This window comes from Plecotus auritus, assembly GCF_963455305.1.
Source record: "Plecotus auritus genome assembly, chromosome: 12".
NCBI lineage: Eukaryota > Metazoa > Chordata > Mammalia > Chiroptera > Vespertilionidae > Plecotus > Plecotus auritus.
The window spans coordinates 13,062,969-13,087,397 of record NC_137778.1 but is presented as its reverse complement, the minus strand read 5'-3'; the positions used below and the strand labels follow the sequence as shown (position 1 = coordinate 13,087,397).

The 24,429-nt window shown below is 43.3% G+C and overlaps 2 protein-coding genes across 3 annotated transcripts in view; one reads left to right on the top strand and one right to left on the bottom strand.

Moving 5' to 3' along the window:
* Positions 1-19,057, bottom strand: part of HSD11B1 (hydroxysteroid 11-beta dehydrogenase 1) — a 37,061-nt gene extending 18,004 nt beyond the window's left edge. Inside the window, exons 1-4 of one of the 2 annotated variants that reach the window (XM_080647931.1) lie at positions 18,941-19,057; positions 2,658-2,771; positions 1,759-1,889; positions 128-239 (exon numbers count right to left, since the gene is read on the bottom strand). In XM_080647931.1, the coding sequence (XP_080504057.1) occupies positions 128-239; positions 1,759-1,889; positions 2,658-2,745 (331 nt within the window). In that variant the 5' untranslated portion in view covers positions 2,746-2,771; positions 18,941-19,057. Of the gene's footprint in view, positions 1-127; positions 240-1,758; positions 1,890-2,657; positions 3,590-18,940 lie in introns of those variants that run through there. The other variant, XM_080647930.1, reaches the window with a different exon arrangement.
* LAMB3 (laminin subunit beta 3) overlaps positions 1-24,429 on the top strand; it is a 107,438-nt gene that overhangs the window by 19,499 nt on the left and 63,510 nt on the right. The window lies entirely within an intron of this gene.

Here is a 24,429-nt window from a genome sequence, read left to right as displayed (position 1 = left end):
CTGGGGTTGATACCTTACCTTTTCTTTCCCCCTCCCCCTCTCCCTTTCCTAAACTCCCCGAGCCAAGTCCCAAGGAGCAAAGATGATAGAGGAAGTCCAGAGGAGGAGAGAAGAGAAGCAGCCTCACCCAAGATCTTTCCAGCTCTGGCAACAAAGTGCTCTGCGAAGGTCATGTCCTCCATGGTGCCAGCAATGTAGTGTGCCGAGGCTGCTCCATACTCCAAGCAGTCGGCTACTATCTGCAGGGACACAGTGACCTTGGTTTCAGTATTGTAACCGGAATCCAAGTTTGACAGCTTGCCAGCACGAAAACCAAACTCATGAGACATGATGCTGGTGAAAAAGGAAAGAGATTTTATTCAAGTGCTGGTCACCTGAGGAGATGGGGGACTCTTGTCATAAAGCCCATCATCTCAGTATAGGCAGTGGTGTGTGTGTGTGTGTTTTTAAAAAATATATCTTTACTGATTTCAGAGAGGGAGAGATGGAAACATCAATGATGAGAGTGAATCATCAATTGGCTGCCTCCGCACATGTCCCACTGGAAATCGGGCCCACAACCCAGGTATGTGCCCTGGTTCATAGGTCAGTGCTCAACTACTGAGCCAGCCATCTGGCAGACCAGGCAGAGGTTTTTATAAGGAGAGAGAGGCAAAGCAGAACAAAGAAATCAAGGGGAAGGGGTTGAAGAGTTCTCTATGTGCAGTCCAGCATAGTCCATTCTGATAAGGATCTTGAGACTGGTCAAGTGGTGGTCTGGTGTGCTTTTTTTTTTGTCATCCTCGTTCTATGGTTGAAGGTTAGCAAATCTCCTGGAACTGGGATGACTGAAAATTGGATTCTGTATCTTCTGAAGTAGTTCTTAGGATTCTCATACTAATGTGTTGTCTATCTATAAGCTACATGTTAGTCAGAGTCAGCCTTACACACACAATGTCAAAAGAATGGTGGGATGAGGTACAATTACTACTATTGTAGTATTGGCTACAGACCTTTGGGGACAGCCTCTGAAGTAATGGAGATTTAGATGAGTTGTTCACAGCACTGTTTTGATAAGAAATGTTAGCAGGTTTATGTGCATGAATGTGAATTTAGTGAGTGTGTGTGTGTGTGTGTGTGTGTGTGTGTGTGTTGCTAAATGCAACCCAACATAATCTTTGTCCTCTGTGTGAAATACTTTTCTGGAAGTATTTCAGGTAGGGTGTAAATGGATAAGTCACCACCCTGCTTGGGTTCAAGTCCATGATTTGTATATGTGAGTTTCTGTGAATAGTTGTTTTTGAACGATCCTAGTTTCTATGTAGGTAGCCCTAGGTTTGTGAATGTTTTTATATCCTTGGGTTTGTAAGTCTGAGCATATGAGAGGGCATGTGTGCATGAGGGAAAGTTTGCATGGGTACAATAATATTAATTCATGTGTAGGTACTGGAATTTTGATATCTGAGTACATATCTACATATCTGTGACTTGTGTATAACTGTGTGTGTAGAGGCATGTCTATGAGTCTATACAACCAAAGAACTTTGTGTCTCTCCATATATATGTGCATGGGAATGAACACTGAAATGCATATTTTCATATTATTGTGGGTGTTTAAAGTTGTATGTATGTGTGCATGCATATGTGTGTGTTTATGTGTGTGTATGCATCTGTGTATGGATGTGCCAGCCTCTTTGTGTTGGCATGTATACATAAGTATATATAAAAATACATCTGGGCATGTGAGCATGTATGTGTTTGTGGGCACAGAACCCTCACCTTCTTTAGAGCTTCTTCTGACCTCGCTGTCACCATCACATGGGCTCCCATCTTCGCCAGATGATAGGCCATCTCTTTTCCAATCCCCTTGCTGGCCCCTGTGACAATCACTTTCTTTCCTTGGAGCATCTCTGGGAAACCCCAAAAGGAAGTGAGGAGAAAAACCTAACTTGGCAGCAACATTCCTCCTCCTGCCCTGGACATGGGCAGCCTTATCTCAATGCCTCATGGTTATGAGTCCAGATCAACTTATTCCAAACTGCATACATCAGTGGAGGAAAGTTCAAGTCTTTCATAAATATGCTCTGAAATGGGAGTTTGGCTTGGTTGGTCAAAACCAAGTCTACCTACTGTATCTCCTAAAAATCAACAACAAAACAAACAACCCTCCATGTACAGAAGTTTTAGCGGGAACACTAGAGTTTCAGGTGTTTCTGGACTCAGCCAGTTTTGCTCAATTGAAAAAAAAATGCAAAAAGTAATCAAAACACATGTGCTCTCAGAGATCCCAGGGATTTTCCTCACTTCTAGTTAGTCATCAACTACAGACTACTTTATTGCCTCCCACTTATCAGTCCTTCCACGGAGCTCAAATATCTGGCTGAGTTGTGAATTTTGGAGTTATTTTTGTAGGGGATCTGACATTGCTTTTTATTAAGGGTGGCCAAGTACCACACGGACCATTTGCTCTTGGCTATGTGATTTCCCTTCCCCATAATCCTGTTACCCATCCCCTGTGGCTGGAGGACACAGAAATCCTCTCCTACCTCAGGGTTCCTTGTCGTTCTACAACTTTGAGGTCAGGAAATCAGCATGATCCTCAGGCACTCCAGCTACACGTTTTTTGTTTTTTTTTTCTTTTTATCTATCTCTTCAAAATTAGACATATTTGTACTTACCTGGTTTGAATTCCTCATTTGCGGAAAAGTAGTAGTAGGCCAAGAAGATCCCCAGAATGGGTAGGAGATAGTTTTTCATAAAAGCCATCAGACAGGGATCTGGCACGAGGAGCCCTGTAGGACACACAGAAAGAACCTACACAACTTTTTACAGCCTTCCAGGCAGGCAGCAGACTCTGAATTGTGACATCAGGGACGGGGAGGCTGGAGTAGTCTCAGGCAGTGCTAGCCAATTTCCCTGTAAGAGCAGCGATTGGCTATGGGTGAGATCGCACTTATCTTGGCAGTCTGCATGGTAGATTTCACAATGAACAATATTTATTCCATTGCATTGAGCAAGAAGGGACTTACGGATCGCCAAGTTCATGACTGTACAGGACTGGATTCCCAGCATCACTACCCTGAGTCCATTTTCCTCTGAACACCATTTACACTAGGAATCGACGACTTTACAAAAGTGCATGTCAGACCCCCATTTCAGAGCATGTTCATGTGTGTGGCTTCTGGGGGGAATATGAGTAATAGCCAAGAGAGCCAAATTCAAGTCAAATCTCATTCTCAGTCCCACCTCCTAGTCAGAAGCAATTAAAAATAATAGCCCAATACAGAAAAATAAGCTTCTTAAGAAAATATGTGCAAAATGTGTTCTTGGAAAATAAACAAGCCTGATAAACCTCACACAAGTTCAGTGAACATGTATTACAGCATCAAAAGGGAATGCAAGCCAGCCAGAACCCAGATGGCAAGACTCTCAGGAAAGCTCTAGCCCATTTGGCTCAGTGGATAGAGCATTGGCCCATGGACTGAAGGGTCCTGGGCTTGATTCCGGTCCAGGCACTACCACAGTTGTAGGCTTGATCCCTGTGCGGGAGGCAACCAATTGATGTTCTCTCTCACATCAGTGTTTCTCTCTCTCTGTCTCTCCCCCTCCATTCTCTAAAACACAAACAAACAAAACAAAACAAAACAAAACAACAACAACAACAAAAAACCCAAACAAACAAAAACAAACAAAAAAAACTCCACACCAAAAACCAAAAATCAATGGAAAAATATCCTTGGGTAAGGATTAATAACAACAACAAACTCCCAGGAAATTGCAATGGAATGTCCACTTAAGACTTTAATAGCAAATAAAGAAGGAATAATGAGTGCCAAAACCCCAAAACGGTACAAAGCTATTAAACTGGGTCTTGTAAATGCTACTGAGGAATGACAACTATGGAGAAGTTGCTGCAAGAGGAGGCCTGGTTCAGGAGAACAAGCAGCAAGCACCATTGAGGGAAAACTGGCCTGAAAATCCCACATCCAGCTAAAAACTGATCTGGAACAATACAAGGACCATAGAGGAGAAACCCTTAGTCATTTAGAATTTATCATAGAATTATAGAAATAACCACACTGGTATGTCTATAGTAAGAATTCATTAAGGAGCAATTCTTAAAGAATGAATTGAAGATATATTATTGTTAAGTTTTTCAACTTAAAATCAACTAACCAGAGGGAGAAACCAAGATGGCGGCATAGGTAAACACCTAAACTCACACAACAGTTTCAAAACTACAATTAAAAGACAAAATGGACATCATCCAGAACCACCGGAAGGTTGGCTGAGTGGAAATTCTACAACTAGAAGGAAAGAGAAAAGCACACTGAGACTCAGAGGAACTGCGGAAGGCAGAGGTACCGAGGTGCGTGCGCAGAGAGGACTGGCAACTGAGTGCGCGGCTGGCTTTCTCAAGTGGGAGGGAGACAAAAGCTCCCGACTGCACTGAACTCCAGTTCCGGGCGAGACTCTGGGGACCCAGACTCATTCAGGGAGAAACTGGACTGTCTGGCAGTGGGTGGAGCTCGAGGGCGGCTTTTTCTCAGAGGTGCTTGCAGCGATTACCACGGGACACTGAGACACAGGGGCCTATTAGGGCAGGGCTGACGGGAACCAATGCTGTCTGCTCCGCTCTGAGACTCCGCCCCATTCAAGCTGAGCACAGAGGCTTTTGCAAGTCTTCTCCCATAAGGGTGTCTCCAGCACAGAAGTTCTCCCATCGTAGACCCAGCTGATCCTCACAGCCAATTAGCCTGGAGGTCAATTCCTCCCAGTGATACCAACAACAATCAAGGCTTAACTACAACAAGACTGTGCACACAGCCCACAAAGGGCTGCACCAAGAGTGTCCACCTCAGGTAACTGGGGAGGCTGAGCCACTGGGCCCTATAGGACACCTAGCACTCAAAGCCACTCTATCAACTCAGGGAAGCAGCCAAAATGTGGAGACAAAGAAACAGATCACAAATGAAAGAAATGGAGGAAAGCAAATGACTGGATATAGAGTTCAAAACCACGGTTTTATGGTTTTTCAAGAATTTTCTAGAAAAGGCCGATAAATTTAGCGAGACCCTCGAGGACATGAAAAAGGACCAACTAGAAATTAAGCATACACTGATTGAAATAAAAAATATCATACAGAGATCTAACAGCAGACTAGAGGATCGCAAGAATCAAGTCAAAGAAATGAAATACAAAGAAGCAAAAAACACTAAACCGAAAAAGCAAAAAGAAAAAAGAATCCAAAAATATGAAGAGAGTGTAAGGAGCCTCAGGGACAAGTTCAAGCATACCAACATCAGAATTATGGGGGTGCCAGAAGAAGAGAGAGAGCAAGATACTGAAAACCTATTTGAAGAAATAATGACCGAAAACTTCCCCCACCTGGTGAAAGAAACAGACTTACAAGTTCAGGAAGCGCAGAGAACCCCAAACAAAAGGAATCCAAAGGGGACCACACCAAGACACATCATAATTAAAATGCCAAGAGCAAAAGACAAAGAGAGAATATTAAAAGCAGCAAGAGAAAAACAGTTAGTTACCTACAAGGGAGCACCCATACAACTGTCAGCGGATTTCTCAACAGAAACTATGCAGGCCAGACGGGATTGGCAAGAAATATTCAAAGTGATGAATAGCAAGAATCTACAACCAAGATTACCCAGCAAAGCTATCATTCAGAATTGAAGGGCAGATAAAGAGCTTCACAGATAAGAAAAAGCTAAAGGAGTTCATCACCACCAAACCAGTATTATATGAAATGCTGAAAGGTATTCTTTAAGAAGAGGAGGAAGAAAAAGATAAAGATAAAAATTATGAACAACAAATACATATCAACAAGTGAATCTAAAAATCAAGTGAATAAAGAAATCTGATGAACAGAATAAACTGGTGAATATAATAGAATCAGGGGCATAGAAAGGGAGTGGACTGACAATTCTCGGGGGGAAAGGGGTGTGGGGGGTGCGGGAAGAGACTGGACAAAAATCATACACCTATGGATGAGGACAGTGTGTGTGGGGTAAGAGCAGAGGGTGGGGTGGGAACCGGGTGGAGGGGAGCTATGGGGGAAAAAAGAGGAAGAATTGTAATAATCTGAACAATAAAGATTTATTAAATTAAAAAATAAATAAAAATCAACTAACCAAACCATAAAAATTACCCCATCACAGAGCAAATTCGAATTCTGCAAAGTTACCAATAGAACTGAGAAAACCATTTACATGTGATGGTAAGAATGGATATGGGGCTTTGGACGAGGAATATGGGTTGAGGGTAGGGGTTGGGGGATTCTCATAACATTAAGACAAATCGAGTTATGACCCCAAGTACAGGATCTGGAAACGCTTCCTGAACTTTCACTTCAGAGTAAGGGAAAAAATTTGAAGACCCAAAGGAGATGAAATAATTTGTCAGTAGAAATCCACAGCTGTAAAGTTCACTTCCAGAAAACAATGGAAATTTGAGAATAGTTAAGGGCTAGATAGAGCTCAAAGTCCATGGAGGACAAAATAGAAAAAATAAAAAGAAAAATTCAAGTAGAAAATTATATTACCTATGGTCAGAACTGTAAGAGTTATATGCATAATTTTATAACTGACTTTATGCTACCAAGGTATGTTACAGACTAGACTCCATTTTCATCTCCAGAGGGAAGGAAACTTATGTTTATTTTCTTAATACTGTATTATTAATAATAAAATTATAGGAAGGAACAATTGCTTGAAAATATGATGCTGCTGAAAGGATGTAAAGATGGAGAGACTAGGAAAGTTTATTGTCTGACAAAAAATAAAAAAAATTAAAGTTCACTACTGAAAAGATAATTTAAAGAAATAAAAAATAACAATGAGTAGGATAAACAGCAGGGTGATAGAATGTAAAACTAATGCATTGACTACAGTTGATTGTTGGCTGAATTAAAAAATAAACTTGTGCTGCTTCAAAAGACATATAAACACAGACATTAACTCACACACAGATGAATAACTTGATAACCTAATAGCTATCATGCCAGAAAACAAGGACAGAGAAAGCACCTAACAAAGTAACATTCATGGAATTAGTTGAAATAATTTTTAGTCAGTAAAATGCATTAATGAGAAATGAGGACAATGCATAATGGTATATATTCTTAGCAGTTCTTAAAATATTTAGTCTCAGGATCCCTTTACAAGCTTAAAAACTACTGAGGATCACAAAGAAATTTGCATTATGTGGGTTTTAGCTATTGATATAATATATTAGAATTTTTAAAACTCAAGAATACATAAGCATACACGTAGTATACTTTCTATTAACACACATCCTGTAGCTTCAGGAAAACTCATGAGAGAATAACAGGGAAAAAAGTCACTAATCTCTTAGTATGATTATGAAAATAGTTTTGATCTTTTAGAACCCCAATGGGGTCTCAGGGACCCAGGAGTAGCACATTTTGGCCATATCCTATCTAATAAAGAGGGAATATGCTAATTGACCGCCATGCCCTCAAAGATGGGGGTGCCCACAGCCACAAGATGGCAGTGCCCAGTCCCCTCAGCCCTGCCAGAGTGGCAGGCACATGGCATGGCCAGGCCCACCCCCAGGCGGGTCCGGCTGCTCCGCATGGAGCAGCCCCTCAACCACCAAGGGCTGGCTGAAGTGCAGGCAAGCCTTGGATGGCAGCTGCCCAGCCAATGCCCGAGGCGCAGGCAAGCCTCGGATGGTGTCTGCCCAGCCAACTCCTGAGGCACATGCAAGCCTCAGATGGTGGCTTCCCAGCCGCCCAGGGCCGGCTCAAGGCGCAGGCAAACCACCAATGGCGGCTGCCCAGCTGCCCAGGGCCGCCTGAGGCTCAGGTAACCAGGGCCGGCTGAGGCTCGTGCTGCTGGCAGTGGCAGCAGCAGAGGTGTGGTGGGGGCGTTGTCTTTCCCTGATCGCCAGGTCGCCTCCCACCCCTGAGGGCTCCTGGACTATGAGAGGGGGCAGGCCGAGCTGAGGGACCCCCCGCTCCAGTGCATGAATTTTCATGCACTGAGCCTCTAGTTACATAATAAACACGGATCACTGTATGTCCATATTTACATGCCTGGTTGTTTCATTTGCTTATAAACTCCTGGAGGAAAGGGACTACATCATTTTCATCTTTGCTGTTTTAGTGTTTCTGAGTTTCTGCAGCAACGAGAAGATGGCTGACTTCCTGGACTGAGTTAAAAAGCAGGGAAATCCCTGGTCACACCTGATCAGCCCCACTCCCTAGTCCTCTTCTAGAGCTTCTAAATGTCCTGCTCCTTCTCCTTCTCAAGTGTTTACCATCTCCTAGTAGTCCTCCCAGGCCTGGCCCATTCCCCAGAGTCCCTTTCCCTTCAACTCCTGTGATCCTCTCACTTTGTCAGCCTCACTCCCTAGTCCTCTTCTAGAGCTTTTAAAAAATATGAAAGGAAACACAACCATTTCACCTCGCATTTCTTTCGAGTCAAATTTTCTCCAAGCAAGTAAAGTTGCTTTCACTGCCACAGCACTGAAGCTAGCTGTGTACTCCACTCCTCTGTGCTGCTTCCCATTTTGAAAAATTAAATTTATCAGGGTAACATTGGTTAATAGTATTATAGAATATTCAGAGGTACAACATTATAATAGGACATCTGTGTACTCTACTGTGTGCTTCACTACCTGAAGTCTAATCTCCTTCCATTAGCATATATTTGACCCCAATTACCCACTGCTCCCTCCCCTCCCCACTTTCCCTTCTGGGACCCACCTGTTAGAATGGCTATTATAAAAAAATATAAGAAATAACAAGTGTTGGAGAGGGTGTGCAAGAAAGGGAACCTCTTTCTTGCTGGTGGGAAACTAAGTTAGTGCAGCCACTATGGAAACCAGTATGGCCTGGCCAGCGTGGTTCAGTGGTTGAGCATAGACCTATGAACCAGGAGGTCATGGTTCAATTCCAGGTCATGGCACATGCCCAGGCTGTGGGCTCCATCCCCAGTGTGGGGTGTGCAGGAGGCAGCCAATCCATGATTCTCTCTCATCATTGATGTTTCTATCTCAATCCCTCTCCCTTCCTCTCTGAAATCAAATAGATATATATATGTACATATATATATATGTGTGTGTATATATATATATATATATATATATACACACACACACACACACACACATATATATGTATGTATATATATATATATACATAAAGCATAATATGCTAATTAGATTGGATGTCCTTCTGAACGAAGCCAGGGCTGCAAGGGAAGCCTGGGTCCCGGGTGCCAGAGGGAAGCTGGTGCCGGCAGCCGGGGGAAGGAAGGCCTACTCTTGCACGAATTTTGTGCATCGGGCCTCTAGTAGATATGTAAAGAAAACAGTATGAAGACTCCTCAAAAAATTAAGAGTAGAGCTACCATTCTGCGTGCCACCGCTTCTTTGCAGGGCATTGACTATCTACATTTCAGAGCAGGCTTTCTGTGAAATACCATGAACACAACCTGGCAGTTTTCAGAAACCCACAGAGAATGGGTTCCCCTCAGCTGCAGGTGCAGGTGGGAGGCCTGCCAGGCATTCATTCCCAACCAACTAAATGGGGTCCAGAAAAAGCCACAAGGTGAGAGGAACACAGGGGTTGAAGGGAAAGGGTCTCTGGGGGATGGGCCAGGCCTGGGAGGACTACTAGGAGAAGGTAAACACTTGAGAAGGAGCAGCCAGGGGGAAATTTGCATTCATGTGGCCTAAACATGCGGATCTCCAGAGGAGTTCCTGTCATTTCTGAGACCCAAGCCGCTACTGTGCTTTTCAGGGCTGTTCAGCAGCTTTGCTAAGAAAGAGGCCTCTTTTTTTAAAAATGAATCCTGCCAGGGGAATAGCGGGCAGACCCAGAGTAACTGGTGGGTGAACGCTCCCTGTTGGGAGGCGCTGCCTTCCCTGGGAGAATAACACGCATCTGTTGAGACAGGAAAGGATCTTGGCATAACGTTAGAATGTATAAAATTCCCCCTTCTCTCCACCCCGCCACCCCAGGCCAGTTCCCTAGGGCTGATTTAGGAGGAATTTGTAAATCTGTGCCAGGCCACTGAAATCTGTTCCCAGCGGTGGACACGACTATGGTTTCTTCTGATAACAGGGATTCCTTCTCTCCTCTCCCTCCTCCCTTTCCTCTCTCTCCCCGGGGGAAGAGGTTATCATTCATCAACTCTCTGCATGACCCTCCTCCTAATGAACAGATTTACTCTTATTTTCCACCGAATGGATGGAAGCTCCGATGTGGAACAATGAACTAGGGGTGCCCTGTGTGCGCTGTCCTGTCCCCTCCTGTCATTTGTGGTCAGTGGTGGGGGCGCTGGTGGGGCAGACCACCTGTGTCTGGGAGAGCTAGGAGCCTCTTGGGGAAGAGCCAGTATCCTAATGAGGCCCGGAGCCAGCGTGGATCCCTGCCCCTCGGTGGGGGTGGAGTGGAGGCAGCTCAGAACATGTCCTAGCGGGTTTGTCAGGTTTTTCCATCTGGCCTTGCTCCCGTGGACTGGTATCAGCCATGGAGGAGGGCAGAGTCCACACAGTAACTGAAGAAGCCACTGCCTGAAGACATGGGTGAAACATTGATACACAAGGGAGTGGAGGGCGAGTCCCACACAGCTGAGAGGACTGACTCCAGCAAAAACCACCTCTCAGCATTGTTCCCTGGTTGCTCTGCCCGGCTTTTAGGGAGCACAGCGAGTTGGCACAGCAGCCATAGCCGGTGGCTTTCTTAGGGTGCCAGGGACCAGCATTAGAGGGAACTGCTTCCCAGGTGGGAAGCAGGGCTGCCAGATGTAGCAGATGGAAGTACAGGACACCCATTTATTTTGCTTTGCAGGTAAACAATGAATGCGTTTTTAGGATACCTGTAATCTCAACTATTGCAGGGGATATGCTTATGCTAACACATTTTCATTATTTATCTGAAATTCAGATGTAACTGGGTATCTTATGTTTTATCTGAGATTCTTAGATGTGGCACAGAGCTTAGGGAACACAGGGAAGCTGTGCCTCAGGTGTGGGCAGGACATCCTTGACCGTGGGCTACTGAGAGTAGAGGTGAGACCACCCATTTACCTTCTCCACCATGGAGCTCAGGAGCCTGGCCACAGACTGCCTCCCAAAGGACTCTGGGTAGGAAAGGAGGACAAGGACACATGCCTCCCACATGGCTGAGTGGAGGTTGCATCTGCTGACATTTATTTAGTGCCTACGACGTGTCAGGTACTATGAATGAAAAACAAACCCAAAACACAATGCTTTCCTGACAGGCGTGGAAATAAGTGAAATGTATGAAGTGTTACTAGTGCTATCGTGGAAGTCTCCAGTGGGGGCGTAAAGAAGGAAATAGCGCATCCCACGAGGTCTCCTTGAGATGGGACAGGTCACAGCTTCGAAGCTTCTGAGAGTCCAAGGATGGTGAGAAGTGACAAGAATGCACTGGGTCTGGTGTGTAGGAATCACTGGGTACCTGCATCGGAGAGTTCCGAAGGAGCTAAAGCCAGATGCTATGGCTAGAAGAGTGAGGTTGCACGAGGAAATAATGTTCGGCGTGGGCACGGAGGGAATATTTTTGAGGCGTTGAGAGGTGTGTAGATCTAAAGGAGGGTTTTGATGTTTACTATAGCAATGAGTTAGGTTGTCATGAAAATGTCCCTGAGCATTTTTTCCCAGGCCAGACACTGAGTCAGGCTGAGCGTGTTTTCAGCTTGTGGGAAAGGTCCGTTAGAGTCCACAGACAGAAGGGAATGATTGGCGGAGGGACATGCTTTATGGGGTCCGGTGATGGTGGCATGGGGTCCGGAAAAGGAGAATGGAGGAGGGGAAGTGAAGGTGGATGTTGAAACCTTGTCTTCTGCTTCCCAATCCAATGAGCTTCTCAGCCTAACGTGTTTCCTTCCTTTGATTTTTGAAAGCAGAAGGTTGTGTCTTCCACATCCATTCATCTTTCTAGGGTGAGGGTAAGGAAGAAGGTGGGAGAAGAACTCCTTAAGGCCGCCTTTTCCTCAGGAGAAGGTTGACTGCAGTATGTGCCTCTCACTCTCGATTCTGCCTCGTCCTGCTCCCTCCTGATCTTTAAATGCAATTCACACCTGTAAGGCAATGAAGTCCTTCCAGGTTGGTTGAATTTTCCACTTTCTGTCTGATGGGCGGGGTCATGACGTTGGAGGGTGTGGAAACAGCCCAGAAAAATGACCTAATTAGGCATGGAAGAAGCATGGTCTAGGTCAGTGGTCGGCAAACTGCGGCTCCCGAGCCACATGCGGCTCTTTGGCCCTTTGAGTCTGGCTCTTCCACAAAATAACACGGCCTGGGCAAGTCTATTTTGAAGAAGTGGCGTTAGAAGAAGTTTAAGTTTAAAAATTTGGCTCTCCAAAGAAATTTCAATTGTACTGTTGGTATTTGGCTCTGTTGACTAATGAGTTTGCCCACCACGGTCTAGGTTTAGGATGTTGAGTTTCTGCCAGCAGAGGGAGCCCCAGGGTTGGGAGAGAAAGCTCAGACCGGAGGGGTTAAAAATCACCAGGGTGGGGAACTTTCTGGCAATGTGTGCAGCAGTCCAGAGGGACTTAAGAGTCAAATTCAGATAAAAGAGGATGCAAGAGAGAGGAAGGGGGAAAGCTAGACTTACAATACACTGACATGTACACAGCAACAGTTACACACACAAATCGCACAGAACTCCCTCCCCCTTCACCCCTCCGTAGGCACACTGACAATTTCTTCTCTAGCCCAGTGGTTCCTAAACCTTGCAGTGCCACTGAGTCATGGGGGGAACTAAGGGCAGATTCCCAGACCCCAACGGGACCTGTTGAACCAGACCCATCAACGGTGAGACCCAGGAATCTGTATTTTTACAAAGCTCCCCAGGCGATTCTGAAGCAAGCTGTGGACAGTCAGTCTGATAAACTGCTCTGGGTAATTAGGTAAGTACTTTAATTGTAGCTTGTTTGAGACTTAATTTAAAGGCTCCAGGCATCAACATGTTGACTGGTGGATTGAATGTAATCCATGGGAGTCCGCCATTATGATTGAACTTTCTGTCTCTCTCAAAAAAAAATAATTTCTATAAAAGCTTATGAATAACAGCAATCATTACTCCTCATATCTCCATGCCCTAACCTCGTTTCAGAGCACCCCCCCCTTTCTGTTTTTTAAAGAGTGGCTTATTGATTTAGAGAGGGGAAGAAGGGGGGGGGGAGAGAGAGAGATAGATAGAGAGAGAGAGAGAGAGAGAGAGAGAGAGAGAGAGAGAGAAGGAGAAACACATTGATGTGAGAGCACAACATCAATTAGCTGCCTCCTGCACGCCCCCTACCGGGGATGGAGCCTGAAACCTAGGCATCTGTCCTAGACCTGGAATCGAACTGGCAACTTCCTGGTGCAGTGGATGATGCCCAACCAGCTGAGCCATACTGGCAACCCCTTTATTAAATCTTATTTGTTTCCTCTGAGAATTAACCACGTATTTTATTTTATTTTATTTTATTTTTAAAATATATTTTATTGATTTTTTACAGAGAGGAAGAGAGAGGGATAGAGAGTTAGAAACATCGATGAGAGAGAGACATCAATCAGCTGCCTCCTGCACGCCCCCTACTGGGGATGTGCCCGCAACCCAGGTACATGCCCTTGACCGGAATCGAACCCGAGACCCTTCAGTCCGCAGGCCGACGCTCTATCCACTGAGCCAAACCGGTTAGGGCTAACCACGTATTTTAAAACAATATGCTTTTACTACTGTTCTTTGATTATGCAATTTTAGAAATTATTTATTGATTTTCTACTAAGAAATATTAAGATTTTGCTTTTTTAACAACACATGTAGAGACTCATTTCCTTTCTTCTAGATTCCTAGTACTATTCTTTCATCATTTTAATTAAATCAGTGTTCATATTATTATTACTAATTGTTTACAGCTCAGCAATGTAATGTACTGATTGCATTTCTTTTCACTTATTCTTCCCACCTTCCCTCTTTACTAGAGTTTACAATCACACTTTTGTTTGTTTGCTTGCTTAGTCGTCCATGTTCTCCAAATCCTCTGACAAGAGCTAGAAAAATAAATCGGTTAAATTAATTGGATAATCTGATTTTTTTTCCTTGGTGGCATCCTTCTTGGAGCCCTCAATCCTGCTGTGCCAATTTGCAGTAGAAGCTTGATAGGCTGGTCGCTGGGACATCCCTTTGCCATCCACATGGGAACTCCGACTTCTCTCCCGGTTAACTTTCCCTAAGTGGTAAGGAAATTCTTTGAGACCTTGGATGCAGGAGTGCTATTTTACTTTTAACATTTTCATATGGGCACCCATCCATCAAGTCATGGCCACATAAACCCCAGGGTGACAGCTCCTGCCTGCGTGTCCTTATTTCACCCTTGCCTTGATTCATGGTTTGGCTGGGTAGGGATTTCTAGGTTGGAGATTATTTTCTCCTGGAAGTGGAAGACACTGCCGGATTGCCTTTCGGTCTCCAGCTTCCAGTGTTGATCCTGCAAAGACCAGTTGCTGCCCAGATTCCTGACCCTTGGTTTGTGAACTGGTTTTCCTCTTTCGAGAACTCTTGGGATCCTTTTATTGCTGGGGTTCTAACATTTATAACGATGTACTTTGGGGAGAGTTTTTTTCATTTATTGTGTTGAGTATACACTGGGGCCTTACCATAGGAAAATGCAAATCTTTCATTGTGGGAAATTTTGGAGACATTCGTTTTTTGGTTAATGTATTTTACTCAGTTTGCTCTGTGCTCTCTTTTTGGAATTCATATTAGAAGATGTCAGCGCTCCTGGATTGATCCTTGTCAGTTTCTTATTGTTATTGTCCTATTTTTAAATTTATTTTCCTTTTTGACCTGCTTTCCAGGAGATTTTGTCAATTTTATCTTGCAATGCTTCATTTAAATTTATATTTCTAGTTGCATTTTTTTTATTTTAAAAAAGCTTTTTCTTGTTCCCTACTACTTTTTAAAAACACCAGTTTCCTGGTCTTCACTCATGGAGGCCCTGTTTTTTCCTTATCTCAGGGATAATTTCGATGTTGTTGTGAATTAACTCTTTCTTCTGTTCTCTTTATTATTTTGGAGTTTTTATCTTCAATGTCAGAGGCTTTTATTCCATGATTGATTATCCTTGGAGTCCATTCCTGGGCTGTTGGAAGCTCTGTGTGGACCGGCAGGGCTTGCTAACTGTTGGCTCTAATGTAGTATAATCCAGAGGTTACTGGACATTTTCATTTGGGGGACCCCTAATATCAGGGCCGTTAGTTGTTTTCCTTTTGGTTGAATATCTTCTACACAGAGGAATCCTTAGTTTTTCTGCCTAGTGTGGGCTGGAGAGGGATATAAACCCGGCTGTTGGTGTTCCGGGAGCTGAGCCAGAACAAGGAGCTGGGGAATCTCATCTTTCAGGATGGAGTCTTTCTCTAATCCTGCTTCTAGCTCCATGCCTAAACCCACGCTCTGCTGAGCCTGCTGCCTCTTAGGCCAGTTTTTCCAAAATAGAGACTTTCCTTCTTCCGTTGGAGGGCAGGAGAGGGGATCTGGAATGTCTTCTATGGTTGGCCCCTCTGTCCCTCTCTGTTCTGAGATCCCGATGCCCTGGTTCCTGAGACTCTCCTGGGCTCTGTGACTTCTTGTTGGCTTCCTGCCATGGGCACTTGGGCTTCCTCCAGCTGTCTCCAGTTTGCTAAGTCACGTATCACTCGTCCATTTACTTTCCCTCTTGCAAAAGAGTGTTGACATCTCTTATCCGCTATTGTTTCCATTCCAGTTCTCTTTGACCTTGTGTTTTATAGCATGTCAATTCTCCTACTGTGATAAGTGCCTTTTGTATGAAAGCAGAAATGAATGTGGCTTTTCAACTCCCACGTTTAACCCTAGGTAGGTAGTTCTTTCGAGTAGACTGTCAGGCTTGAAATGAGGGGAAACTTGTGACATCTTCTATTTTCTCCCCTAAGTTACCCAAGAGTCAAGAGTGTGGAAATGAGACATTAAATCATTTTAATGGAAGGAAAGGACGAAAAATATTTCATTCGTTTATTCATCCAGTCTTTCCAAACATTTATTGTGCACTAATAAATAATCTAAGCTATGCTAGGTGCCAGGAATATAAAAGCTGAGCAATATTTGCTATCTTCCTTTAAGGAAGTTGTAGTTAAACATAAGGCAGGCAGGCAAGTAAATTAAAAGTCACAATAGCTAATAATACACTATAATAAGGATGCGCATATTGCCTTGTGCTAGCCATTTTCATGATGATGATCTCATTTCATTCTTGTTACCGTTTTCATGTTGGATATCTTAACCATCTTTTGCAGATGAGAAGTTATTAGAGGAATACAGAACAGGCCATCCAAATCAGCCCAGAGAAGGGGAAGGGCTTCTGGGAGGAGGTGGCCCTGGAGTTAAGTTTTGAAGGCTAAGTACAAGTTATGGAGATGAAGTTGGGGGAAGGGCATTCCAAGCAGAGGGAACTCCCTGTGTTCAGGCAAGGGGTCTAGAAATAGCACAACATGCCCGAGGAACCTCACGTAGACGGAAATTGGAGCATATGGGGGAGTGGCCACTGAACTACAAGTACCCACGTTAGTCCAGATTGTGGTCCTGGGCCTACTAAGGAGAGATGCAGACTATGTGATTCCCTCTGTGAATCTGAGCAAATTAAAAAATATTATTTGTAAAATGGAGATGTCATGAGATTATATAAAGAGATGAGATATGTAACCCTGGATTAATGGTAGGAATGTAAAATATTCTAGTTCTCTTAGGACAAACCTGCCTTAAATCCTTCTCCATGATATCTAGTCCCCTGACAGTTACAAAACAGATTCTGGAAAATCTTAACTATTAGGAAAATCTTTCCTCTCTTTCCATTTTGGCCAGGCCAGGATCAACTTTTAACAGAATATTTTATTTAATTAGCAGATCCAGTATTTATGAGTTCTCGAGCATCTGGGGCATCTTCCTGTAAAGTTTGGGTGGTTTCCTGAAAGACCCCGGGTGGGACCAGGAGAATTGAGTCCCAGACTCCCCTCCACCACTGACATATGTGTGACCTTGGACAAGGCCCTTCCTTTGCCTTGGCTTTAATTCCCTCACCTGGCAAATGAGAGGAATTAAATTAGATTAGCATTAAGATTTGTTCCAGCTCAGAAATTGGATGCAGGAAGCTTTTAGCTGTACTGAAATAATATAAAGAGCAACCTTGGATTTTTCGGGTTTTATTTTCCTATCATGCTACAGAGGGAAAGGCAATTCCTTTTACATCTTGGCAAGCAAGCAGAAGTGAGATCCTTCTGTCTCTCCACCTTCCTTCCAGCTTCTGACTTTGATTTACTCACACAAACCCCAACGAGAAATACAGGCACTAAAAAGCCCACTTCAAGCGTGTCCCTCTGAATTCTTAAGCTCTGTTGGAAAAGTTGGGGGAGCGGGACTCTTAAAAGCCAGCTGTCGGGAAAACACATCACCATCATCTGTCTGTAGACACTTTCCAAAGCCTGAGTCTAGCTGTTTAAATCCCTCCAAGACGGGATCAGTAAACCGCAAGCTTCTGGGTGATACTGTTATTGATGGCAAGTGAGGGTTCGGGTAAATGGTGGGAGTGGGGACTGGCATTTCCTGTTCCTGTCAGCATTTCTCTAACTGGCCTGAAAGAAGTGCTTTTGAATTCGCTCTACACAGGCCCTTTTAAAGCTCAGAAGGCCCGTATCCTAGTGTCCTGAGCCTCCTGGCAGGACTGGGACTAAGGAACAGGTGAAGAGTACTTGAAGAACTTTGACTGACAACTTCAGGCCTCCCTTGGTCCATTGAACAAGACTTGTCGAAATAAAATGAGCCTTTCTCATCCCTAACCGGTTTGGCTCAGTGGGTAGAGCATCGGCCTGCGGACTGAAGGGTCCCAGGTTTGATTCCAGTCAAGGGCATGTACCTTGGTTGCGGGCACATCCCCAGTGGGAGGTGTGCGGGAGGCAGCTGATCAATGTTTCTCTCTCATTGATGTTTCTAGCTCTCTATCTCTCTCCCTCCCTCTCTATAAAAAAAATCTATAAAACATATTTTTAAAAATAAATAAATAAAATGAGCCTTTCTCAAAGCTCCCGATCTCCACATTAATAATGTTCAACTGGCTGATGACTGGCTGCAAGATGCAGTTTCCAGCACTTTTAGCAATTCCCAGGAGATAGCCTGATGTTTGTGCTCTGTCATCGGGTTAAAGCAAATTTAAAAAAAATATATATATTTTATTGATTTTTTACAGAGAGGAAGGGAGAAGGATAGAGAGTTAGAAACATCGATGGGAGAGAAACATCGATCAGCTGCCTCCTGCATACCTCCCACTGGGGATGTGCCCGCAACCAAGGTACATGCCTTTGACCAGAATTGAACCCGGGACCCTTCAGTCCGCAAGGCCGATGCTCTATCTACTGAGCCAAACCAGTTAGGGCTAAAGCCAATTTTTTTTAAAAATTTCTTTATTGATTAAGGTATTACATATGTGTCCTTATTCCCCCAGTACCCCCCCACCTCCCATTCATGCCCCCACCCCCCTGTTGTCTGTGTCCATAAAGCCAATTTTTTAAAAAATGCTTATGACCTGCAATCTTTGTAGGATTTCAAAGAATGTGCAGACATTTTTAAAAACCATTTTTGCAACATTTTCATTCCATCTTAACTTTCTGTCCCAGGATGATCAGAACGCTCTCAGTGCCAGTGACAGGCGTCTGGTTCCATCTGTCTTACATCTTCCCTCCTACACATTTATTTCATAACTCAGTGGGCATTTCTTCTTCTTCTTTTTTATTTTTTTTCCTTTGACCAGCATTTGACACTGAAATCTCTCTTCAGCCCAGCCCTCTAATTTATTCCATTATTTCAATAGTGGTTTTCTGAGTACATACTATGAACTAGGCCCTGACACAATGGTGATGCTATAAAACATAATGGGATTTTAAAAAGTCTTACCTTGAGGTTTCAACCAAATTTTACTTCTTTTTATGGATCTCCTTTTTCCTTTTGCTTCTTTTCTTCCCCTCTCTCCTCCTCTGCCTTCCCTTCTGTTTCATCTCTCTCTTCCTCTGCGGTTTCCCACTCTTTGGGGAGGGGCAAGATTTCCTGCTCACAAGTTGGTTGGTTTCTGGGAGGAGTCAGAAGATCTGGTTCAGGACTGGAACCAGCTGGTCTGCCACCTGATACAAGAAGGTGAAACCCAGGTCAAGGAAGAAGACCTTGTGCTGGGACCATGTTGCAGCCAGGAGACGCCCGCCAGGGAGAGGAGCCCTAAAGGGAAGCCAGAGTGGGCCAATCTTGGGCGGCAAGCATCAGGGTTCCCCAGAGGACAGAGGACCTCCTGAGGCAGCCCCAGGGCATGAATGTTTGGAAGTGGTCCTGGTTGCCCTGGAGACTTATCCATTACTATTGTGAGCTTTAATCATGCCAAAGGCACACCAGGCAGAACCCCTGTCCCACCTTTAGTAGGCGTTTGCTCTTGGATTCCTGGCTTTGCCTCAAAGAAAAGTATTGAAACAAGAATTGAACAGATTTTCCCTCCTACGAAGAGAGACTCTAGTGAATCAATGTTCTCTGTGTAAGAGTTAAGAAGTCTTTTCCATCAAAGTTATAGCTTAGATATTAACTCCCCTCATTAGATTGGCGGGTAATTAACAATCTAATAAGTAACCAGAAGTGTAAACATTCCTGAAGAAGAGGTCGTTTGTCCTACTCCCCTACAGACATCCAGTCTCCTTCCTTAAGTGCTGCCTTTCTCAGATTAGACATTAGTGCCAGGCTGTAAAGCCACGTCCTTCAGCCAGTCAGGATGCGGTGCAGTAATTCTTCAGGGAATAGATAAAAATGAGAGCAGAATCCTCATTGTGTGTGCCTGCCTGCCCTATTGTTGCTAATGGCAGCACACCTTTTTGTGCAAAAGTAAATTTGCCTTGCTGACCCATTTTCGAGTATTTGTCTCATTCCCCCAACACCATTGAAGAGCATTTCTACACATTTCTTAATTATAACCCCCTTAAGCAATAACCTATGTGTCTTATAAACCATTATGGTGATCCCATCAACAGGAGCATGGATGGTAGAGGGCAGGCAGGCGCCTGCAAGAGGATCCAGGTAGGGTAAGGATTCCATAAGAAGGGATAATAATTCCAGCCTGATTTACACCAATTAGTGATGGAGCATCATACCCAATTCAGAGGTTTTCATTCTTTTGGATTAAGGCATAGACAACAGTGTGTCAACAAAGAGGTCACTCTCTTCATCCATTTATGTATTCACTATTCAACAAAGAGTTAATGAGCACCTAGTCCGTGCCAGGCACTGGCATAGGAGCTAGGAATAGAGTGATGAACCAAACTGAACATAGCTCTACCTTGATGGCGATTATAATTGATGTGGTTGCACACTGGTCTCTATGAGATTTGGGGACATCAATTTAGAGGAAGGGTTGAAGTTATTGGGTGCTAATGTCTCCTTTGGAGCAGCATCACTGGACAGATTTTAGATGGTCATCTTTCTGTTTCTTAGCCAAAAAGGGACATTGGTTCTTCCAGTGACCCTTCTGCTTATACTATCTGCAAGTGTATTTACCTATAGACTCCCAATTCTCAGAGGATAGAAGACCTTCTAGTCTTGTTTTCCTTTCAGAAGACAGTTGTGTTATCTGAAGATTTCTAGCTCATTTACTTTCTGAGGCTCTCTGAAAATGTCTACCCACATATTGAATATTTTCTAAACAGTTCATTTTGGATTTCAATTAATTTTTTTTCTCATTAAGTCCCTTTATTCATATTTGAGCCCATAAGAAGAAAAAGGAAAAAACAACAACACAAAACAAAGTAATAATGAAAAAAAAGTCTCCTTAACTTCAACTATTGTTCTACTCCAGAATATTCTTTTAAAATTTCTTGAAATCTGTTTTCATTTTTACTTAGTTTATAATTTTGAATCTTTATTCAATGTAACTTTTTAAAAAAGGCTTCTGGAATTGTCTTTTGTACTGTATTTTAATTTTTTTCTTGCTCTCTGAAGACACTGTTTTCTTCGTTTGACACAGATGAGTTATTACAATGTGTTCTTTTTTACCCTTCTGGTTTTAAACAACTTTTTTTCTCCAGTTGAAGAACTAACAACTGAACTTGTATGGATCTGTAGTTCAGAACAATAATTAGCTAATAAAATCTTGAATTATGTAACAGATTTCTACCTGGCTTCCTGTGGTTTAGGAAAATCCTTAATTATAACTCTTAATATGGCTCTAAACCAAGGTTTAAATTTAACTTTTTTTAAAAAAAACAATTCTATTTATTTGAACTAAAAACATAAGCAAAAACAATAAAAACAAAGAATGGTTCATTCAACTTCTTTAGAGCTGCCTTCTGATTTTGCAATTTATAATGTGATTGCTTTTCCCCAGTAAAACTGAAAAATGCGTGGCTCACATCAAAGGTCATGTAAAGATGAGTGGAAAGAGAGAGAAATTAAATTAGGGTTGGTTTTAGAGTCTTTGAAAAGACCATGCTGGAGTGCAAATTTTGTTTTTTAAACCTCAGCATACTAGTTAAAGAAGTAAACTTGACTTTTTAGATTTCTGGGGTTCCTCTTAAATGTATTCATTATAAATGAATTAACTTGTTGATTTTGAAATGCCAAAAATTCTTATAAATGAATTAATTTGTTGATTTTGAAATGCCAAAAGTTCTCCATAATGGCCATTGTTATTCTAAATAAAATGCTTTTTTATCAAAGTAAGTGCAAGAGTTAGGATTACAGTGCAACTTTATATGGAAATCAGGAGTTTTTCCAAGAGAAAGTTGGGGTTGTGACACAGGAGAACCCAAGAGAGGCAACTTAGTAAGAGTGTGTGCCTGCAAATGGTATCTTGGGTTCCCTTTATAAGCAAAAGTTAGGAGTGGGCCATGCAGATAATGACCTGACAATCTGACCCTGGCATGCAGACTAAAAGTAATCTGTCACACATTGACAAGACAGTGCCCACATGAATGTTTTGTAGAACCTAAAGCTAAGTGTGACCAATTGCCCTTTCCCGAACTGGTCACCAGTTTAATGGACTTCCTGCCTTTATACCTTAGGACCAGCTTGGACTAGATTGGTGACTTATTGAGCCATTCCATATGAAGTACTCCCTTATTCATCTATGAGAAACAATGTATTCCAGAACAAAACAAAAACACATATAATGAGACTTTTTAATATAGACAAATAAAAGCAAAATGAGCACCAGGAGAATAAGCAATTTAATGGCAAAAATAGTTGTCAAATGGTACACCTCCAACACAAAAAGTCTAATATATAGATCTATGTCTATTTATTCAATGATCTACTTTCCAAACCAAATATCTAAGGACCTTATACGAGCACCGAGGTATAATTAACCAGAATGCACACCTGCAAACTAAAATTTCCAATTAGTTTATACAAAGATTAAGGGCTAATAATTTTATACAATGACCTGCTTGGTTAAAAATCATAGAAATGGTGAGAACTCAATGAAATTAGCTGAGCACAGATTAGTATTGGGTCTGATTTATCTGGCAATAGACTGAAGGATAAATAGAGTTTACCCAAGGAACTCAGTAAGTACATTGTTGATTTTTGGGAAGTATGGAGTTCAGGGAGTGGTGTCCTTCCTGAGACCTAAGTGGGCTGACATCATTTATGGAGACATTTATTTGTTGATGGCTGGCACTCTGAAATTTATTTATGGGTGAGTTAGTTCCTGGTTGGCTGACCCTCAGGGGTATCACTGATTGATTGGCTTAAAAGTGTCTTAACTGAGGTGAACTGTCATTGATTGAGCCAGTGGGTTTAAAACGAATTCTGGGTGCAGTGATTATAGAGCAATCAAACTTTCCCCAAGAACGTGGTAACTTTTTAATATTCTCACAGTTGATTCTTACTATTTGTTTTCACTAGAACATAGTGCAAAATTGGCATCTGATAAAACATAAAATAATGTATTTATTTATGTTCATAGATCAGAGTTCCGTGGAGTTTTGTACTGAGCAGGGCAATAAATGTTTCATTATGACAAAGTTTGAGAACCATTAGGTCCAGCCACTAGGTTTAGGCATTTTCTAAGAGGCAAGAGTATTAGTTAGATAAATTTAATCAGGAAGTAGTTTATTTGGAGGATTAAATTCATTACTTTTAATTATCTAGCAAGAAGGAAAATCTTTGTCAGCATGCTGAGAAAAAGAGCAAAGAGGCATTGGAAATAGAGAAGAAGGGATGGTGGGTTCTAGAGAAGCAACCCTTATTTGGTGGTTTTACTAAACAGAATCCTATCATCTTATAATTGGATTAGAGGCCCGGTGCACGAAATTTGTGCACGGGGATGTGTGTCCCTCAGCCCAGCCTGCACCCTCTCCAATATGGGACCCCTCGAGGGATGTCCGACTGCCCGTTTAGGCTTGATCCCTGTAGGATTGGGCCTAAACGGGCAGTCAGACATCCCTCTCACAATCCAGGACTGCTGGCTCCCAACTGCTCGCTTGCCTGCCTTCCTGATTGCCCCTAACCGCTTCTGCCTGCCAACCTGATCACCCCCTAACCACTCCCCTGCCAGCCTGATTGATGCCTATCTGCTCCCCTGCCAGCCTGGTCACCCCTAAGTGCCCTCCCCTGCAGGCCTGTTCCCCCCTCCGAACTGCTCTCCCCTGCAGGCCTGGTTCCCACCCAACTGCCCTTCCTGCAGGCCCGGTCGCCCCCAACTGCCCTCCCTTGCAGGCCTGGTCCCTCCCAACTGCTCTCCCCTGCTGGCCTGATCACCCACAACTGCCCTCCCATGTGGGCCTGGTCCTTCCCAACTGCCCTCCCCTGCTGGCCATCTTGTGGTGGCCATCTTGTGTCCACATGGGGGCAGCCATCTTTGACCACATAGGGGCAACCATCTTGTGTGTTGGAGTGATGGTCAATTTGCATATTACTCTTTTATTAGATAGGATGGGACCTCAGAGGTCATAAGACTAACATCCCTCCAAGTTCAGAAATTTCCTCTCCATGTTATACCATCCCTGGCAGATGATGTCTAAATTCTGCTTGGGTGCTTTTAGTAATGAGGCTTTTACTATACATCACAAGAAAGGTGTTATGTTTGGAAATGCTCCGATTTCTTAATGACCTAAGTTCTGAGAGAGAGAGAGGAGAGAGAGAGAGAGAAAAACATCCATGTGAGAGAAACATCGTTCGGTTGTCTCCTGTTTGTGCCCCAACCAGGGTTGGAACCTGCAATCTAGGTAGGTGTCCTGACTGGGAATCGAACCTGCAACCTTTCTTGGTGTACAGAATGATGCTCCAACTAATTTAGCCACCCGTTCAGGGCCGAGAGCTTCTTCGATAAATACTTATACATTTTTCAATCCGTGGTTGGGAATCCACGGATTTGGAGGGCCTATATGCATTGATCTACGCTATTTTATATAGGG